We start from the raw sequence: 20156 nt of genomic DNA on the forward strand, positions 1-20156 counted from the left end.
AACGGGATCAGTTATGTGGAGCAATTAAAAGTCCTGCCAAAACGAGGTTCCAGGAGGCTGGAGGATACTTAAGGGATTGTTATGGAATGCTTTGGGTTGGGAGGGACCTCAGAGCCCACCCAGTGCCACCCCTGCCATGGCAGGGACACCTCCCACTGTGCCAGGCTGCTCCAGCCCCAGTGTCCAACCTGGCCTTGGGCACTGCCAGGGATCCAGGGGCAGCCCCAGCTGCTCTGGCAATTCCATCCCAGCCCCTGCCCACCCTGCCAGGGAACAATTCCCAATTCCCAATCTCCCATCCAGCCCTGCCCTCTGGCACTGGGAGCCATTCCCCCTTGTTATTATCCCTGGATACTTCAGCTTCCAGTGCGTTTTTTAATTGCTGTATTCCTGGAATTGGAATGAAAAGTGTCTCAAATTTCAGGATGCACAGCTGACCCCAGCTGACCCCAACATCTCTCCCTTCTTTTTAAACTATATAGACCTTTTTAATCGTTTTGTTAATTATTTGTTGAATGTATTGGTGAAAACAAGGTATTATGATTAGTACAACCATTATGATGACTAAAATTCATTTTTAAAGTCTTTTTTTATTTATGATGTTAAATTTTATTTATTAAATCAACTATTTAGCTAGGTTTTGTTACCAACTTTAGTTTTTGATACACTTTCATTGGGATGTTTTTGCAAATAGATTCTGAGCGATTAGATAGCTTTATATAATACATTTTTTTAATCTTCACGCGTGTGTGTCCATAAAAGAAAACCAGTTGTAGGCTTGTTTTGTAACAAACCCAAATCCACGGCAGGTGACGCGGGGGTGCTTTCCCCTCAGTGGCTGCCCGCATTGTCCCGTGTGTCCCGTCCCCAGGCAGGCGCTGAGCGAGGTGACGGCGGCGCTGCGGGAGCGGCTGCACCGCTGGCAGCAGATCGAGCTGCTCTGCGGCTTCCAGATCGTCAACAACCCCGGCATCCACTCGCTGGCCTCGGCCCTCAACATCGACCCGGGCTGGATGGGCACGCCCCGGCCCAACCCCTCCCACTTCATCATCACTGACGACGTGGATGACCTGGACGAGGAGCTGGTGTCACCCATGTCCATCCAATGTACGGCAGCCCTGGCAGCGGGGGGCTCCCGGGAATGGGGGATTCCTGGGAATGGGGGGTTCCTGGGAATGGGGGGATTCCTAGGAATGGGGGCTCCTGGGAATGGGGGTCCTGGGAACGGGGGGCTCCCGGGAATGGGGGGTTCCTGGGAATGGGGGAACTCCCTGGGAACGGGAGGCTCCCGGGAATGGGGGGCTCCTGGGAATGGGGGACCTCCCTGGGAATGGGGGGCTCCCGGGAATGGGGGAACTCCCTGGGAACGGGGGTGTTCCTGGGAACGGGGGGGTTCCTGGGAATGGGGGGATTCCCTGGGAACGGGGGGTTCCTGGGAATGGGGGGCTCCTGGGAATGGGGGGTTCCTGGGAATGGGGGGTTCCTGGGAATGGGGGGCTCCCAGGAATGGGGGAACTCCCTGGGAACGAGGGGGTTCCCGGGAATGGGGGGGCTCCCGGGGAATGGAGGCTCTTGGGGCTCCCTGGGAATGGGGCAATGGGGGCTCCTGGGGAACAGGGCTGCTCCCGGGGAATGGGGGCTCTTGGGGCTCCCTGGGAATGGGGCTCTGGGAGCTCCTTGGGAATGGGGCAATGGGGGCTCCCTGAATGGGGGCTCTGGGAGTTCCTTGGGAATGGAGGACTTTCTAAGAAGAGAGGAGCTCCCTGGGAATGCAGGGGCTCCCTGGGAATGGGGCTCTGGGAGATCCTTGGCACTGCGGGGTCTCCCTGGGAATGGGGGGCTCCCTGGGAATGGGGGCTCTGGGGGCTCCCTGGGAATAAGGAGCTCCCTGGGAACAGGGGCTGTGTCTGCTGGGGCTGGGGGCTGTGGCACAGAGCAGACCTGGATCTGTAGTTCACCTGCGTCAGGAGGGATTAATTGATCCAAGTTGGGGTTTCCATGCCCAAAGACCACCGTTGGTCCATCAGGGTCAGGAACATCCCTAACAGGCCAGGCCCCACTGCTGGGGTTGTTTGGAGCCTGTTCATTCCAGCAGAACTGGTAATTTAGGAATTGTTAATCATCATTTCATTCTATCTGTGCTGTTCTGGTCAACTCAGTGATTTAAGCATTTACCAAAAACCCCAACCAAAGGCATGGGTAGACATGGCAGTGGGACAGGAGGAGGGATTATCCCGATGTCCCCTTGGCCCGAGCACTTTTTTGGGATTTAAGGGACTCAAAGCTGCCCCATGCAGAGGCACAGCTGCATCCTGCAGCATTCCAGGTGGGAGCAGCAGTCTGCCAGCCTCAGGGACCTGTCCAACACTCCCTGGAGCAGAGGCTGCCCCACTTGCCAGCTCTGTGCATGGTTGGGGTCAGCCAGGGGCACCCCCTGTCCCTCTTTGTTGGTGACAGAGAGCAGCACTCCCAGGGTGGCTGTCCCTGCTCTGCCAAGCCCAGACCCCACGGAGGGAGGGCTGGGCATGGATCACCCTGTGCCTGTGACCCCCCAGCTGCTGAGCTCCGGGGCTGGGTGGCACTGTCACCTTCTCTGCAGCAGCTGGGGGTCAGCCCTGGCTGCTGTTCCTGCCTGCAGCTGGCCCAGGTCCTGCCTTGCTTCTCCCAAAAGGGCATTTTCCAAATAGTTTCCCCTTGGGTGTTGCAAGGGGAATACCCTTGCATTGGGAGACTGAGAGAGCTGAAGAGCAGGGACAGGGCCTGGGGGCACAGGAGCAGCACCTGGCAGGGCACAGCACCCTGATCCAGGCACTGTCATGGAATCCTGGAATCACAGAGTGGATTGGCTTGGAAGGACCTTAAAGCCCATCCAGTTCCACCCCCTGCCATGGGGACACCTCCCACTGTCCCAGGCTGCTCCAAGCCACTGGCCTTGGGCACTGCCAGGGATCCAGGGACAGCCACAGCTGCTCTGGGCCACTCTGGATGACTTAATCCAAGCCAGGGCTGCTTGGGGCAGCAGGAGGGAGGAGCAGAAGGGTCTCAGGGCTGGCACTGTGAGCTGCAGGAGGTACCCTGTGTGCCAGGGCCACGTCCCCTCAGCCTGGGGGAGATCCAGGGGCAGGGACCAGGGGAAGGCAGAGCTTGGAGGAATGGGGTACCTGTGTGTTCCCAGGGCTCTGCAGACATGGGGGCTGGAGCCACAGTTTGTGGGATCAGCTGTGACTGGGGACACTAAAGCTTCAGGGAAGGGAGACATCCTGCTCCTTGCATTACCAGTCGCCCTCAGAAGCGAGCTGGACATCCCTGATAAAGCCCTGGCACAGCCCCAGCTGGACACTGATGGCAGGGATGCTTGGACAGTCCCAGGTGACACCTGGGGACCTCAGCTGGGCCAGGTGTGAGCCCTCAGCCCCGATTTCAGCCTCAGCTTCTTGGCACTTGAGACTCCTTGAGTGAGAGATGTCCAGGGAGCACCTCCAGTTCCATCATCCCAGAGCTGGGCAGAGAGCCTGCCCACCCTCCTGCCCACCTGTCTGCCCAGCTGCTCACCTGCCTGCCCCTCCTGCCCACCCACCTCCCTGCAGGTGATACACCTCCAGCAAGCACGGGGCACTCCAGTTCCCAAAGCAAGGGAGCCTTTCCCTGTAGGATTTTCTTCCTTTGTGTACAAACCCTGTCTCAGGAGAGCAGTGCCGAGTTTCTCCTGCCCAGGTGTGTTGCTGAGGACCCGTGGTGCTTCTCCCAGTAAATCCCATCTCTCTCTTTCCTGTTCCCACCTGGCTGCCCCCTCCAGATGCAGCCTGGCTTTTCGGGCGCAGGTTCAGCGACCGCTCCTCGCTGTCCTCGGAGGATCAGTCCCTCTGGAAATACCCTGGTTTGGTTCTCTTCAATTTTATTTTCATATTTTTTATTCTGCCCTCTGGCCTTATTCTGGACTAAAATACATCCACCAGTTTTCCATCTTTCTGGCACGGGAACTAATGAATGTATGTGTCCTCACTGAGCCATCGCCACCCGTACTAACCCCGGGAAGAGTCTGGTGGGATGAAGAAGAATCTCAGCTGCAGCTCCCACGTGCTCCTGGGTGTAGTTAGGGAACCTGGGGGGTTGGACTCATTCCATTTTACTCCTGAGGTGGAGATGAAGGACCCAGTGAGGCCAGGAGGAGGTGACAGCGTTCCCTGTCCCATCCCACCTCCTTCCCTGCTGCCCCGTCCCTCCCCGCAGGTGCTGCTGGTGCCGTGTTCCCTCAGAATCCCTAAATAAACTGGGCAATGCCAGCCTTAGGGAAACCTGTCCCCGGGGCCCCAGTGCCCTGGGGGTGGCACACAGCCTCCTGGCCTTGGCTTCCTTTGGGAGCCTCCCCTCCGGAGCACGGCCGAGCGCCGGCTGCCGCGGGACAGAGCTGGATGTGCCAGCCTCGTGCAGGGAGGGCTTTTCCTTGGGGTGCTGGGCAGGGAGTCTGGGGAATGTTGGCAAAACGTGTGTCTGGAGGGAAGTGGTGGGTCTGGGAAGCGAGGTCCCCCTCCAGAGCTCATTGCAGGGTAGGTCTTGGAGAAGGAGAGCACAAAGGTGGGAAGTACTGAGTTGGGAAATGAGGGGTGGAGCACCGGGAAAAAATGGGGAATCCTTAGGGAAAAAAGCGTGGCCCAAGGGAAAAAGAAACCTGTAGCAGAAACCCATCAACCCAGTGGGTTACTCTGCAGTCAGATCCCTGTGAACCCTCCACAGTGAGATTCCCAAACTGGAATTGCAGTTCTGAAGCTGAAAAAAAAAAAAATCTTGCAATAGAATAGATGGTGTAAAATTCCAGGTGCATGGATGAGCACTGTAGGGAGCAAGGAGCAGTGGGAAAGACTGGGATTCACCTTAGGGCTGTGGAAACAGCCAAGTTGCCAGAATGATTCCTTCTTATTCCTTCTTCCACTGGAAATATGTCCCTGTGGATCTTTCAGTCCTGAGTCGTTGTGCCAGAGGAGCCCTGTGTGTCCAGCTGGGATTTTCCAGAGCAGGGATTGCTGGTTCTTCCATTCCCAAAGGAGCTCTCCTCCTCCTCCATTTCTGAGCTTTCCTGTCTCTGCATCTTTTTAACCCATTTGTACATTAATTTCTTATGCACAATCCTGAACACCTTATCTCCTGCCCAAGGAGGATCATCTTGTATGGAGTGGCAGCAGGGGGATGGAATAAAGCCAGCCTGGTTGGCTGGGGACGGGGCTGCAGCCCTGGCATCCCACTTTCCATGATGGAGGGGAGCATTCCCAAGGCTCCAGGCAGGTGAAGGGGCCTCCCCTGGCTCTGGGGGTGACCCTGGGGGCAGGTGTGGGGTCCAGCCAGCTGCTGGGCTCCAATTCCAGCCAGGTGTGACCACAGGGCTGGAGAGATCCCGAGGAGCTTTGAAGGCAGTTCAGGAGCTGGTGCTGGGACTCCAAAGGACATTCCCATGTGGTTCCCCAAACCAAGGGGAATTGGCAGCCAGAGGAGGATATTTCTCAGGTTAGGGGGGGTCTCTGATCAGTCACAGTGGTCATGGAAGAGGCTGGGAGCAGGTGAGGCCACTCTGGGGCCAGAGTCACCAGTTCAGGCATGGAGGAATCAGGAATGAATCCCAGAAAGCCTGGGTTGGGAGTGACCCTAAAGCTCATCCTGTTCCACCCCTGCCATGGCAGGGACACCTCCCACTGTCCCAGGCTGCTCCAGCCCCAGTGTCCAGCCTGGCCTTGGGCACTGCCAGGGATCCAGGGGCAGCCCCAGCCCTGTGCCAGGGCCTGCCCACCCTGCCAGGGAACAATTCCTGCCCAATATCCTCAACCCCAATATTTTCAACCAAACAGGGAACTGCCCCTGGATCCCTGGCAGTGCCCAAGGCCAGGTTGGACACTGGGGCTTGGAGCAGCCTGGCACAGTGGGAGGTGTCCCTGCCATGGCAGGGCTGGCAAGAGATGATCTTTAAGGTCCCTCCCAACCCAATCCCTGTATGATTCCATGCTGCCAGGGCTCAGCTCCTGGTGCTGCCCCTGCACAGTGAACCGAGCAGAGCTGAGCTCTGGGAGCAGAGCTTCAGGTGCCAACATTGACCTGCTCACCTGGGCTCCTGCTTTGGGCTGTGAAGGTCCCACCCAGGCAGCAGGACTGGAGCCATGAGATGTCTGTGAGGGTGGAATGGCCCTGGAAGTGCCCAGTTTTGGCTCTCCAGGAGCCGGGTGGTGGCTCCAGGTGGGATGAATCACGCAGCCGCTCTCTGCGTCAGGCAAGATGCTCAGATAAGGTGTTCAGAGGCACCTGCATCACCAGTGCTGGAGTTCTCCATGGGCTGGGCATTAATCCAGCATGTTCAGCACCAGCTTAAAGCTGCTTCTGCATTAAACAGGCCTTAACTGCTGGCACGAGGTGGGACAGTGCTGGTGGCACTGGGACAGTTGGGATGGTGCTGCTGGGATGGTGCCAGTGGGACTGGGATGGTGCCAGTGGGACTGAGATGGTGCCAGTGGGATGGTGCTGCTGCGGGGGTGCCAGTGGGACAGGGATGGTGCCAGTGGGATGGTGCCAGTGGAGTGGTGCAGCTGTGCTGGTGCCAGTGGGATGGTGCCAGTGGGACTGGGATGGTGCCAGTGGGGTGGTGCCAGTGGGATGGTGCCAGTGGGACAGGGATGGTGGCAGTGGGGTGGTGCAGCTGTGCTGGTGCCAGTGGGACAGGGATGGTGCCAGTGGAGTGGTGCAGCTGTGCTGGTGCCAGTGGGACAGGGATGGTGCCAGTGGGATGGTGCCAGTGGGACAGGGATGGTGGCAGTGGGATGGTGGCAGTGGGATGGTGCAGCTGTGCTGGTGCCAGTGGGACAGGGATGGTGCCAGTGGGATGGTGCCAGTGGGACAGGGATGGTGGCAGTGGGATGGTGGCAGTGGGATGGTGCAGCTGTGCTGGTGCCAGTGGGACAGGGATGGTGCCAGTGGGATGGTGCCAGTGGGGTGGTGCTGCTGTGCTGGTGCCAGTGGGACAGGGATGGTGCCAGTGGGACAGGGATGGTGCCAGTGGGACAGGGATGGTGGCAGTGGGGTGGTGCAGCTGTGCTGGTGCCAGTGGGACAGGGATGGTGGCAGTGGGGTGGTGGCAGTGGGGTGGTGCTGCTGCGTTGGTGCCAGCGCTGGCGGAGCTCCGCGGGCCGGTCGCTCTCTCCTGGCAGAGCTCCGCGGGCCGGGCCGTGCCCTCACTCTGCCCCGCGTGTCGTTGCAGCTCCGGCCTTGCCCAGCACAGTCCGGCAGCGCCTGGTGGAGCCGCAGCACGGCCACGGATCGCAGAGGTTGGTAGAGAGTCTCGTGCCGGGGCAGCCCGAGGCGGGCCCCGTGGCCCCGCTGCGGGCGGGCCGAGTGTCCCTGCGCCGAATGCACAGCCTCAGCTCCGGACAGTCCTTCAGCTCCGACCTGCCCGGCTCCAGCCCATCGCCTGCCTCCACCTCCTCCACCTCCTGCTCCTCATCCACCACCACCGCACCTGCTCCTGCTTGCCATGTCCACCCTATCTATTACCATCACACCACCTCTTATTTCCTCCAGATGGATTCCATCCCCGACCTGCCCCCTCCTGATGTCACCTCTGGAGTTCGCTGTCGCACTGGGAGCTTTGGGTATATTGCTGTTTCTTTTCTAGCTGCCTCCTGCCTGCCGTGCCTCAGAGCTGATGCTTGCTGGGGTGCTCTTTCTCTCACGTTCCTTCTGCCCTTTTCTTTTGGGCCTTTGTTCCACGATCTATCCGCTTTCGTTCCTTCCGCTGCTCTCCCGAGCCGCTGGAGCCTCTAAGGAGGATTCCGTGGGCCATCCCCACGCCCACGAGTTCAGTGGGGGCATTCCCAAGGTGCTCTGGTGTTGTTTTACTGCAGCTGAGCAAATGAGAATTCCCAGGTGCTCGGTATTCCCTAAACAAGGGGATGTGAGGAGGTAACAGAACTGATCACCAAACCTGGCTGATTTGAAGCCTGGACCTCCTTGGGGTCCTCACGAGTGAATTGCAAAGGGAACATGATGGGTGGGGACCACGAGGTAGCAGTTGGAGACATTTGGGATTGTTTTCAGAGGTGCTGGAGTGGCAGTTCAGGAATGTATTCTGGAGTGACTCCGCCTCTGGTCTGGTAGGGATGAGGAACGGGGGTGTTTTGGCTAAGGAATGTCTGAGGAGGGACTTGGAGCTGCTTTTGTTGGCTTTAGCTTGGTCCCTTTCAGCTGGCTCTTTGGAGAGCTGGCACATCCTGGGGACTGCTTATCCTCCATCCCTCGATCCCAGAGCTGTCCCAACTCACGGGGCTGCTGACAGGGAGGAGCAGGAATCCTGCCTGGTGCTCCAAGGGGGCCCTGACAGCCCGACAGGAATGTTGTGTGTCCCAAGCACAGCATCAGGCTCCTGGGGTGGCTTTCACCCGAGTGACATCCCGGCTGTCCTCATCCCACGGCGTCAGGGGTGCAGCCAGTCCCAAGGTGTTGTGTCCCCGTGGGATCCCCCTGGGATGTGTGCTCGTGGCCTCAGGTGTGCCAGGCACTCGATGCAGGCAGTGGGAAGGCTGTGATGGACCAGGGAATCCTGTCCCTGCCAGGTCATTCCGTTTCTGCTCCATGCTTTCTCCATGGCAAAATTAAAACCAGTCTGCTGATGCTCAGTACTGGGGAGCAGACTGCTGGGAGAAGGCTGCAAGTCTCTAGGTGAGGCAGAGGAGAGGGGAAATGTCCTTCCACCATCATTTCTCCAGGCAGGGAAACATTCCCAGTCACCACATCTTCACCCATCGCAGCACGTTGTCCCATTGCCCCCTTACCTGTGGGTGCCCCTGCCCTCAGGTGCTGGGATCTCTCCTGGCCTTGTTCACAGTCTCTGGTTTGGATGTTGCACCCCCTCCCTGCCCCGTGTGTCTCCAAGCTGAGCAGCCCCAGGCACATTCTGGAGTCTGGAATACCGAGGGGGAAATTCCTGCACCTGCTCCACAGTGGAGAATTAAAGAGCAGCATCTCAGTTAATTCCGTAATGGTTGATTGGGGATGATGAGAAGCAGTGTAATTAATTAACTCCTACCAGTGGGAGCTCAATTGCAGCTGTCCCAGTTTGACTGGTAAAAGCTGGGAATGCTGCTGGTCCCTGCTTCCATTGCCTCCCTCCCTCTGCAGGAGGGAGGGCTCATCCTGGCAGCCTGGGGCTCATGTCCTGTGTCCAAAGCAGCTGTTTTAATGTGATTATTCCCACTGAGGCCTGTGGCACGTGGAGTTCCTGCCCGGGACAAAGCCTGATCCCTGCAGCCCCCCTGAGAGTGGCAGAGGGAGACGGGATCCAGTGCAGGGAGCCCAGGGAGAGAAGGGGATAGTGGCAGAGGTCGTTAGGAGGGAATGAGTGGGGCCTGCCCTGGTCAGAGCCCAGCTGGTCACCACTGGGTGCCAGCAGGACAGTCCTGCCCCTGCTCCCGTGGCAAAGCCCGGCCGGTGCAGGGGAATGGTGGAGTCAGAACCTCCCCCTGGGGTTTGCTCCAGCTGCACCACAGCAGGCAGCTCCCCTGCCCCGTCACCCCTGCTCAGCCCAGCAGCAGAAATGAAGAGCTGGGTGCCCAAAGACGTGGCTGTGTGGTGTGCTGATAATTGTTTCATCCAGCTGCATCACTAGCAGACCCTGCTTTGATGCATCCCTAAAAGCGCCGCTGCCAGGCCCGTGGATTGCTGCTCCTCCTTGACATCCCCGGTCCTGGAGGCCTTTCCTTACACCCCTCAGCCTCCCGGGGAGGCAGGCAGGACAGTGGGGAGCCTCAGAAAGGCCTTTCAGGGAGTCACTCCAAGGACCAGAGCAGAACCCCAGAGAGTCCTGGCTCCCTTGGGAGGAGGAGTGTGCCACCCTGGTGGCGGGGGCTGCTGGAGCCTCTCCCCCATCCAGCAGAGCCAAGGCTGGGCAGGGCTCGCAGGAGAAACATCTCCAAGGAGCTGCCCCCGAGCGAGGCTGGGGATCGCTGTCTCCGGAGTCCTGCTGGGGTTATCCTGGCAGGGAGCCACTCCCTCAACTCCTCACTCTCTGCTTCTCTTTTGCAATTGGCTTCAGAGGATCCGGCGCCAATAAGGTCAGAGCGGTTCCGGGCCGGAGGTGGCTGCGGGATCGGGGGGTCCCCGGGGGGAGAGGGGCTGGAGGGGCTGTGTGTGCACAGAGGTTTCTGCTGCCAGTGCCTGCCTCGGGTGGGTAAAACCGATGGAGATGGGAGAGTAGCACCGAATGCCCGTGCCCAGGCCCTTCTCCAGCCGGGAAGGGAGGTGGCAGCCAAAGCTCAGGGAAGGGAGAGAGTCAGGAGTCCAGGGAAATGAGTAATTCACAGCTCTTGCAGGGTGGAAGGGAGGAAGCTGCTGTTGGGTCTTCATTTGAGGCTGCGCCAAGCTCAGCCCCACAGCAAATTTGGGACTTTGCCTTAAGAAAAGCCTTGGTCCCTGTTGCCACGTGCACGGAGCCCGGCAGCCGAGGGTGCTCCGAGAGCCAGACACAGAGGGTGAGGCAGCCAGGGCTCTGTGGCTGCTGGAGCACACCCAGGGCAGCTCCTGGGCCATGCCGGGCTGGAGCCCAGTGGGAACACCCAGAGGAATCCCTCATGGGCTGCAGGGCTGGGGAAAAATAGGTGTTGGTTCTCCATCCTCCTCCTGCTCCTCCCCTGCGCCTCCTCCACTCCCAGGCTTCCTGTACTCCAGGCTTTCCTTATTCCATGCTTTGCTCTCTGCTTCTTCTGTTCACCATCCCCATCTCCCCGCCCTCCCTCCCAGCTCGGGTGGATCCTGGTGGGGTGGGAGGGAGCCAGGAGGAAGCAGATCCATGCTGCCTTAGGCAGCTGAGCGCTGGCAGGGTCGCTCTGTGGAGCTGCTGGAGTGCCTGGATCCATGGAAAAGAGCAGGGAGCACTGCTGGCGTGGAGGAAGGCTCGGGCTCCCAGGTATTTCCTGTCCAGTTGCTGCTCTGTGGTTTCCAGGAGGGATGAGCTGTCGGGGGCTCCTGCTGCTCTGCAGAAACACTTCCTCTGATCCCTTCCTGGGATCCCATCAAGACCAGCCTGTCCTGGGATAGCTTTTCCTCTTGAAAATGTGCCAGAACAGTTCAGGAGCATGATCCTCATGGAAATCAGTGGGATATAGGCCAGGCCTAGGCTGAGCCTCATCTGGGATGATGGCAGTATCCTGGGAATGCTCTTTCCTTCCTCTTGTCCTGGCATGGACTCAGGAGTGTCCACTCCTCTTGCTGCCTCTGACCCAGCCCGTGTGATCCCAGGAATCCTGTCCCCGCTGTTGCGCACTTCCTTGTGGGATCCACCAGGAAAAGGCTCATTTGGGGCTGAAGAAAACCCCAGAAGTTCCTGGCCATTGGCGTTCAGCTCCCGAAATCAGCCCCAGTAGGAATGCAGGAGGTCTCTGTGCCAGGTGTCCCTTGGATTGTCCCCGGCGTGCTGGGTGTGTCCTGTGTGCCAGGATGTCCCCGGAGCCTGGCACAGCAGGGTGGGCACTGCTGCTGCTCTGGTGGTGCTGCTGTCACCAGCTCTTCCCTGTGTCCTTCAGGAATATATTCCTGACTTACAGCTGGAGAGATTGTGCATGAGCAGAGCAGGAATATTCGGGAGTTGTGCGCTCTTGGGCATCAGCTCCTTCAGTCCCCCCGGATGAGCCCCGAGGGGTGACCTGGGGCTCCAGGGAGGTGGAGCCCATGTGGTGCATCCACTGCAGGGCCGAGGACCCCAGAGAACAGCCACAGCAGGAGTGGGGACACGGACCCCGTGCTGCAGCAGGAGCGGTCCCAGGAGGTGTCAGCGAGGCCCTGCCCAGCTCCCGCGCTGTGGGACCAGCTGTCCTGGGATCGGGTTCCCAGCGTCTGCTCTCGGGCAGAAAATCCTCCTGGAGCAGGGCACGGCTCTCCATCTGCTGTCGTCATTTTCTGCACACGCTGCCAGCGCTGCAGGACTGCTTTGGTCCCTGCTGGACTGAAACCTGCCAGGCTTGCGGGAGAGGGAGCAGCTCTCTGGAGCCCAGCAAGGAACACTCACGCTCTTCACACATCCTTGAAGTCTCCTCAGTTGGAAAAAAATCCATTTTCTCCTGTATTTGCTGCCCTCTTGCTGTTTGAAAGGGTTTATATCACCGACCCTCAGCCGGATCTCTCCTGTGGGATTGTGGCAGCCAGAAGGGATGGGTTGGATTTCCTGGGAAAGAAGATTCTTTGGTGGAGCTGGGACACTGACTGTGCAGGGAGCAGGTGTTGCTGTGCCCCCATCCCCAGCCAGGGCACGCGGGGTCCCTCGGGGCTCTCCCACCTCCTCCACAACCCGAGTCCAGAGTGGACACTGCATTCCTGCCAGGATCTGATCCTGCCTGGCCCTGACCCTGGCTCTGACCAGCACCATTCCTGTGCCAAGGTTCTGCCCCACAGCCTCGCTCCTTCTCCAGCTCTGCTGGGACCCAGCGCCGGCCACTCCCGGCCTTGGCCTGGTGCCGACCCCTGCAGCCAAAGTCTGCTTTGTTCTCCTGGAAAGGGGGCACTTCCCAGGGGTTTGTGGAGGAAATAAACCTCCAGAAGTGCCACCCTGGTGGCATCTCAGCAAGGGCTCAGCATGTGCAGGTGGGGGCTTCTGCCACCTTCCCTGGGAGAGGAGTGTCCAGGCAGGAATTCCCCTTTGCAGGTGTGGTAAGCCCTGAGTGAGAAACATTTGGGAAGGGCAGGAGATTCCTGAATTCCTTGAGGGAGCTGGAGGCTGCGATGGCAGTGACATTCCGTCCGCGGGCACTGGCAGCATCCCGAGGTGTCCCAGCCCAGGGGTGTGGCTGTGTCCACGTTTTGGAGTTGGCTCCAACACCCTGAGTTCAGCCCCACTGTGTTCCATGGCTGCTGCTGTTCCCCAGTGACCCCAGTGACAGCCGTGGGCCACCAGCCATGCCCGTGACCTTCTGCAGTATCCGCTGGTGGCCCTGGGAGCTCGGTGCCTCCACACGTGTGACCGTGGCAGTTGTGTCCCTCGGAGGGGCTCCAGCTGCTCACTCGGAATATCCTGGGGTTTCACACCACTGGATTGTTCCATTCTCCCGGTGGCTCAGCTGGGATGTGGCACTCGGACACCGCCGGGCTGGGCTCCATGAGAGGACAAGGACCATGCCAGCAGTGCCCAGGGCTCTGTGCTGCTGGGGAAGAGGAGAGCTGAGGTGTTCTGCACAGCTGGGCTCCCCCAGGAGATCCAGGGCTGAATGCCAGCCACCCACAGGATCCCCTTTTCCTCTGTGTGTTCCTGGAGCTGCTCAACGAGGGCCCAGCTTTATTCCGTGGGTTCTGTTAAAGAAATGCTCTTGTTCCAGAACGAGGAGAATGTTCTGGGCCTGCCCAAGCTCCCCGTGCCAGGACAGCCAGAACTCCAGCGTGTGCCATCATTTCGTGGAGAGCAGCAAGGAGTGCCTTCCTCAGAGGGCAGGACTGGGAAATGTCTTTGTTGGTGACAGGGACACGGATCCAGGGCAGCCCCACGCCCTGGCAGCGACACGGAGCTGTGGGCACACTCTGCAGGAAGGGATGGGGCACCCAGAGGCACCTGGACAGGCTGGAGAGCTGGCACCGTGCCAGCCTCGGGCAGCTCAGCAGGAGCAGCTCAGCAAGGCCCTGCACTGGCTGGGGGCAATGCCAGCACAAACACAGCCTGGGGAGAAGGGACTGGGAGCAGCCCTGGGGAGAAGGAGCTGGGCATTGCTGGGAGAAGCTCCACAGGCCCTGGCCACGAGCACTGGGACCTGGAATCCCTGTGCCCTGGGCTGATCCCACAGTGTGGGCAGCAGGAAAGGGATGGGGATTGTGCCCCTGTGTCCTGCTCAGGTGAGAGCCCACCTGCAGAGCTGCCCCAGCCCTGTCCCAGCCCAGGGAGGAGCTGGAGCTGCTGCAGAGAGCCCAGAGGAGGCTCCAGGATGAGCAGAGGGCTGGAGCAGCTCTGCTGGGAGGAAAGGCTGGCACAGCTGGCATTGTTCACCTGCACAGGAGAAGCTTTGGGCTGAGCTCAGGGTGGCCTTGCAGGGCGTGGAGGAGCCCCAGGAAAGCTGGAGAGAGACAATTTCCAGGGGATGCAGGGACAGGACACAGGGAATGGCCTCAAAGTGAAAAATTACAGGTTTAGAGCAGATATTAGGAAAAATTTTTCCCCTGTGAGGGTGGGCAGGCCTTGGCACAGGGTGCCCAGAGCAGCTGTGGCTGCTCCTGGATCCCTGGCAGTGCCCAAGGCCAGGTTGGACACTGGGGCTGGAGCAGCCTGGCACAGTGGGAGGTGTCCCTGCCATGGCAGGGCTGGCACTGGGTGGGATTTAGGGTCCCTTCCAGCCCAAACCAGTGTGGGATTCCTGAACATCTCTGCAGTTCTGCCTGGACGAGTCCAGCTCTCTTGAGGAGGTTTTCCCTTGTCTGGCCGGTCTCTTCAGCTGCCTCCAGGCTGATGGTGGTGGTGGTACCGTAGCAGATGATCTGGGGGCTCCGTGCAGTGCCAGGCAGGTTTGGTGAGCCATGTGCAGGGGTCTGTGCCAGGAGCAGAGATCAGGGGGGCTCCAGGGCGAGGAACAGGTCAGCACCTCCCATCTCTTCTCACCCCTCTCGCTTCTCTTCCCCTCGCTCCTGTCCTTTCCATCTGCCTCCCATCCCGCTGTGCGTGGGGCAGGGCCGGGGCCCCTCTCTCACCCCATCCCGCTGCCCGGGCAGCCTCTGCCTCGCTGTGGCATCCCTGGGGAGCCCCGGAGCCCGGGGGAGGGGGGCCAGCAGCCATCCAGTCGGGAGGAGCGAGCTGTGACTTGTCATTTCCCTCGTCCTCCTGCCTCCCGCGCTCCAGGGAGCCGCGTTGGCCGTCACCGGTAGGCACAGGCTGGGCACAAACCACGTGCAGCGGCGGGGCTGGGCATGGCTTGGTGTGGGGACGCCAGGCTCTGATTCCTGCCGCGGGGATGAGAGGCTGGCCCTGGCTGAGCCGGGCAGGGGGCAGGGGCGGGGGGCTCGGGGGGCGCGGGCGCACACACGGACGTGGCGAGGGCTGAGGGACCCTCCGGGGAACCCGGGGGGACACCGGGCTTGGGGCGAGCTGGCAGCGCTCTCGGGTCCCCCTGGGATCCATGGGGAGGCACGGATCCCATCCCGGAGTGAGGGATCCCCTGGGATCCATGGGGAGGAGCAGATCCCATCCCGGAGTGAGGGATCCCCTGGGATCCATGGGGAGGCACGGATCCCATCCCGGAGTGAGGGATCCCCCAGGATCCATGGGGAGGAGCAGATCCCATCCCGGAGTGAGGGATCCCCTGGGATCCATGGGGAGGGACAGATCCCATCCTGGAATGAGGGATCCCCTGGGATCCATGGGGAGGAATGGATCCCATCCTGGAATGAGGGATCCTCTGGGATCCATGGGGAGGCACGGATCCCATCCCAGAGTGAGGGATCCTCTGGGATCCATGGGGAGGGATAGATCCCATCCCGGAATGAGGGATCACCTGGGATCCATGGGGAGGAGCGGATCCCATCCCAGAGTGAGGGATCTCCCAGGATCCATGGGGAGAACAGATCCCATCCCGGAGTGAGGGATCTCCCAGGATCCATGGGGAGGAGCAGATCCCATCCCAGAGTGAGGGATCCCCTGGGATCCATGGGGAGGAGCAGATCCCATCCCAGAATGAGGGATCCCCCGGGATCCATGGGGAGGCATGGATCCCATCCCAGAGTGAGGAATCCCCTGGGATCCATGGGGAGGAATGGATCCCATCCAGAATGAGGGATCCCCTGGGATCCATGGGGAGGAATGGATCCCATCCCAGAATGAGGGATCCCCTGGGATCCATGGGGAGGAGCAGATCCCATCCCAGAATGAGGGATGTCCCAGGATCCATGGGGAGGGATGAGCCTCTGTCCCGGTTCCCTGTCCTCGCTCCCTCGAGCAGCTCAGGCTGAGTCCCCGGCCGGGCATCCCTGACGCTGGGGGCACAGAGAGGGGCAGAGCCGGGGGTGGGCAGGGCCTCACCGCCAGCCTCTCCCGGGGTCTCTGGGGTCCCCTCGCCCCCTCAGCCGCTGCTGCCGTCCGTGTGTGCGGGCCGGGCCGGGTCGGGCCGGCGCTGACCCCTGTCTGTCTCCGCGCTCTCCACCGCAGAGATTTAACTCGCTGCGACTCCGACTCCTCCATCCCGCACCTGAGCGACCACCAGCGTATCCCCAGCTCGGCGCCCAAGCTGCTGGCTGCCCGGCCCACGCTGCTGACCAGGTCCATGGAGGAGGCTGTCCCCGGGCCCCCGGGCCCCGGCGCGCCCACCCCCAACGGCGGCAGCCGGCACGGGGAGCCCTCCGCCCTGGCGGCTTTGCAGGAGCGGCTGCCCGAGAGCCCCATGGTGATGAAGAAGATGATGATGGTGAACCACGGCATGGAGAAGTCCTCCAGCCTGGGGGAGATCAGCCACCCGACGGCCGGCAAGCCCAGCCACTCGGATTCGTCCCGGTCGCACAGCCCCAGCTCCACCGACCCCGACACCCCCTCCCCCATCTCTGACTGCCGGCCCAGCGGCGCCAGGAACACCCGCATCCCGCAGCTGGCCGCCAAGAAGAGCCCGGGGGACGAGGACAGCAGCCTGACGGGCGACGAGGTTGACCTCGGCCAGAGCAAGAAAAAGTTCCCCCTAAAGATCTTCAAGAAGCCCAAGAAGTAGGGGGGGGACACCCCCGGACGCGTCCCGCCGGGCCCGGGGCCGGCCGTGCACCGGGAACGCAGCGCGGCCCCGGCACCCTCCGCACCCCGAGTCACCCCAGCGCCGGCATGGGAGGAGCTATTTAAACTTATTTATTTCCTCATCTCCGAGACGAAGAAGCGCGACGCCGCCGGCTCCCCGCGAGAAGAGCCCCTGGCCTCCCTCCGACCGCTGCGGTCCCGGCTTTGCTGTGCATGGCTTCCAGTTACTCCTGCTCTGCTCAGCCACGCGGCCTTTGGGTTTGGTTTCAATGTGGTTTTATTTTTTTTTTTTTTAATTTTGTTTTATTTTTTTATTGTTGTTATTAATTTGTTTTCCTGCCTCCTCCAACTTTTGCACAGGCTGAGGGAGGGTCGGGGCGGCGCCGGCCGCTCCGCGCTCCCCCCGGGGTGACTCCGGTGGCAGCGGTTCTCCCTCATTTCCCCGAGTCACTTTTCCACCGCGGCCCTGGGAAGGGGATCCCCTCGAGAGCAGGAGCAGGCAGGGCTCTGCCCTTGCCGGTACTTGTGCGCTCCCCGAGGGGACGGCGCTGCCCCTGGCTGGGGAGGGACGGGACACGCGGAGCCCCCGGGCACCCTCCCCAGCGCCCCGCACTCCTCCCAGTGCCCTGCCCTCGGCTGAGGAAGGAGCCCGCTGACAGGGACAGCGAGGGAAGCGCCATCCCGAGGGGTGCTGGTGCACAGCCAGGTCCACACGGAGAGGAGAGGAGAGGGCTCCCGGGAGCAGGGCTCGTCCTCCGTCCCCGTGTCCCCTGTCCAGGCCGGGCAGGGCCAGAGGGAGGGACCAGGCCACAGCGGGGCTCTCCAGGGCAGGGGACAGGCTGTGCCTGGCTGGCAGGACCATGACAGAGTCCTCCCCTGGGGCAGGCCGGGGCTGGGGGCTCTGTGCCCCCGCAGGAGGCTCACTCGGGCAGTGTCGGTGTCCCCCTTGCCCTGAGGCCACACGCCGGGGTGTCCCTGGCTGTGCCAGCCTGACCCGGGGCTCAGTCCGTCCCGAGCCGCTCCCAGGGGCTCTCCCGTCCTCCCTCAGCACATTGGGGGTCACATCCTGCTGCTCACCTCGGGCTGTCCCCGGCACAGCCCCGGCCACTCAGGGGGTCCCCACTGAGGGCAGCAGCTGTGGCTGAGTCCTGCTCCCTGCGGGGGCCGAGCCTGTCCCGAGGGATGAGCCCTGCCCCATCCCCGGGGCTCAGCCTTGCCCCCCTCTCCCAGCTCCTCCAGGAGCATCCCCCAGCCCCGGGGCTGCCAGGGGAGCCCCCAAACCCCCTCCCAGCCCAGGGTCCCTGTCCTCACCACCCCTCCATCCCCGGACCACCATCCCACACGTCCCTGGGGGTGGGCGGGGGGCTGCTGCCGAGGCAGAGGAGGATGCACGATGGGGGGAGGAGGAGGAAGAGGAGGCCGGGCCAGATGCCGAGAGCCCCTGGGGCCTTGCTTTATGCCAGAGTAATATATTTGTGTCTTGACAATTCAGGAAGGGCTACAAAGGTGTTTTTTTGTTCCGTAGGTGGGAGTTAAACAATTCCACTGTTGCTTTGGGATAAGTGAAAAATTCCTCTCAATGACTTTTAAGTGCCTGCATTTCCCTGGGGACGGGGGGACGCGCTCGGCCCCACAACTGGGGCTGCTGCCTGGGCACCCCGATTCATGGGCACCCCGATTCGTGGGCACCCCAATCCGTGGGCACCCCGATTCATGGGCACCCCAATTCTGTGGCTACCCCAATTCCGTGGCTACTCCAATTCTGTGGGTACCCCGATTTGTGGGCACCCCAATCCATGGGCACCCCGCTGTCACGGGCAGGGCCCCACGGGAGCGGGGCCAGTGGGGTCGGGGCTGGAGCTGCTGGTGGTGGCAGAGACCTGTGGATGCTTCTGGAGAAGGGGTTGGGGATCCACCAAACGGCAAACTGTTGATGCATCTGCCAACTCTTGATTTAAGGTGGTTTTTGTTTTTTGTTTTTTTTGTCATTTCATAAAACTTTTCAATCCAATAAAGCATGTAGTCTATTTTACGAGCCCCTGGCTGCTGCTCTCTTCTTGCAGCCCTTCCCAGGCTTCCAGCACGGTGGGGTCGGGGCACTGCTGCCTGCTGGGGATGTGTTCCTGGCCAGGTCGGTGGGGACAGAGGGACACCACGGCTGCCCCCTGCACCAGGGCCCTGCCATCGTCCTCTGCCATGGGAACTGGATCACGGCTTCACAGGGACAGTGGATCCACCCCAGGGACATCCTGGCACTGCCACTGCCGTGGGGACACTGCTGGCAGCCGGGACAGGGACAGGCAGCCACCCCCAAACTGCTCCAGGAGACGGGACAGCTCCGTGGGCAGCGGGTCACAGAATTCACAGAATCACGGGGTTGGAAGAGACCTCCAAGAGCATCGAGTCCAACCCAGCCCCAACCCCTCAGCTCAGCCCTGGCACCCAGTGCCACATCCAGGCTTTGTTAAACACACCCAGGGATGGTGACTGCACCACCTCCCCGGGCAGCCACTCCACAACTTTATCACCTTTCTGTAAAAAACTTTTTCCTGATACCCAACCTGTGTTTCCCTTGGTGCAGCTCGAGGCTGTGTGCTCTGGTTCTGTCAGTTCCTGGAGAAGGAGCCCAAGCCCAGCTGGCCACAGCCACCTCTCAGGAGCTGTGAGAGTGCTGAGCTCAGCCCTGGGTCTCCTTTTCTCCAGGCTGTTCCTCTCCGGTGCTCTGACATCTCCATCTGCACTCCCTTTCTCGGCACCGCCCTGCTCGGGGGAGCTGCCGCTGCCCGCAGCCCCTCTGCCGTGTCTGGGAACTCTTTCTGCCGCTGCCCGCAGCCCCTCTGCCGCTGAAATCACATTTTCCAGGGCACAAATCCGCCTTCCCGAGCCCTCCCGGGGGCGAAGCTCCCGCACAGCCTTCGGCCTCATTCAAACCCCGCAGCCCCTGGGGGGGGGGGGGGGGGGCTCCTCGTTAGCCTGGCGCTCATTAGCGCTCATTAACGCTCATTAGGGCCGGCTGCCTCCGCGTGGGTATCCAGGGAATCTCCAGCGGGCTCTGGCAGCGCCGGGCAGGGCTCAGGAGACATGGACAGGTCTCTGGACACCCTGGGTGGGGCTCAGGACACATGGACAGGGCTCAGGACACCCGGACAGGGCTCAGGACACCCGGACAGGGCTCAGGACACCCGGACAGGGCTCTGGACACCCAGGCAGGGCTCAGGACACATGGACAGGGCTCAGGACACCCGGACAGGGCTCTGGACACCCAGGCAGGGCTCAGGACACATGGACAGGGCTCAGGACACCCGGGCAGGGCTCAGGACACCCGGACAGGGCTCTGGACACCCAGGCAGGGCTCAGGACACATGGACAGGGCTCAGGAAACATGGACAGGGCTCAGGACACACGGACAGGGCTCAGGACACCCGGGCAGGGCTCAGGACACATGGACAGG

At 61.2% G+C, this 20156-nt stretch overlaps 1 protein-coding gene across 11 annotated transcripts in view; it reads left to right on the forward strand.

Moving 5' to 3' along the window:
• The window catches only part of STIM1 (stromal interaction molecule 1), a 73577-nt gene extending 54837 nt beyond the window's left edge, over positions 1–18740 (forward strand). For 4 of the 11 annotated variants that reach the window (XM_053934205.1, XM_053934204.1, XM_053934206.1 and 1 more), the window contains 3 exons: positions 872–1107; positions 7235–7625; positions 16136–18740. In XM_053934205.1, the coding sequence (XP_053790180.1) occupies positions 872–1107; positions 7235–7625; positions 16136–16685 (1177 nt within the window). In that variant the 3' untranslated portion in view covers positions 16686–18740. Of the gene's footprint in view, positions 1–871; positions 1108–3796; positions 3878–7234; positions 7626–10063; positions 10083–16135 lie in introns of all 11 variants that reach the window. The other 7 variants (XM_053934210.1, XM_053934211.1, XM_053934209.1 and 4 more) reach the window with 6 other exon arrangements.
• The last annotated feature ends 1416 nt before the right edge of the window (positions 18741–20156 follow it).

The sequence above is a fragment of the Vidua chalybeata genome, chromosome 2 (genome assembly GCF_026979565.1).
Source record: "Vidua chalybeata isolate OUT-0048 chromosome 2, bVidCha1 merged haplotype, whole genome shotgun sequence".
In the NCBI taxonomy this organism is placed as follows: domain Eukaryota; kingdom Metazoa; phylum Chordata; class Aves; order Passeriformes; family Viduidae; genus Vidua; species Vidua chalybeata.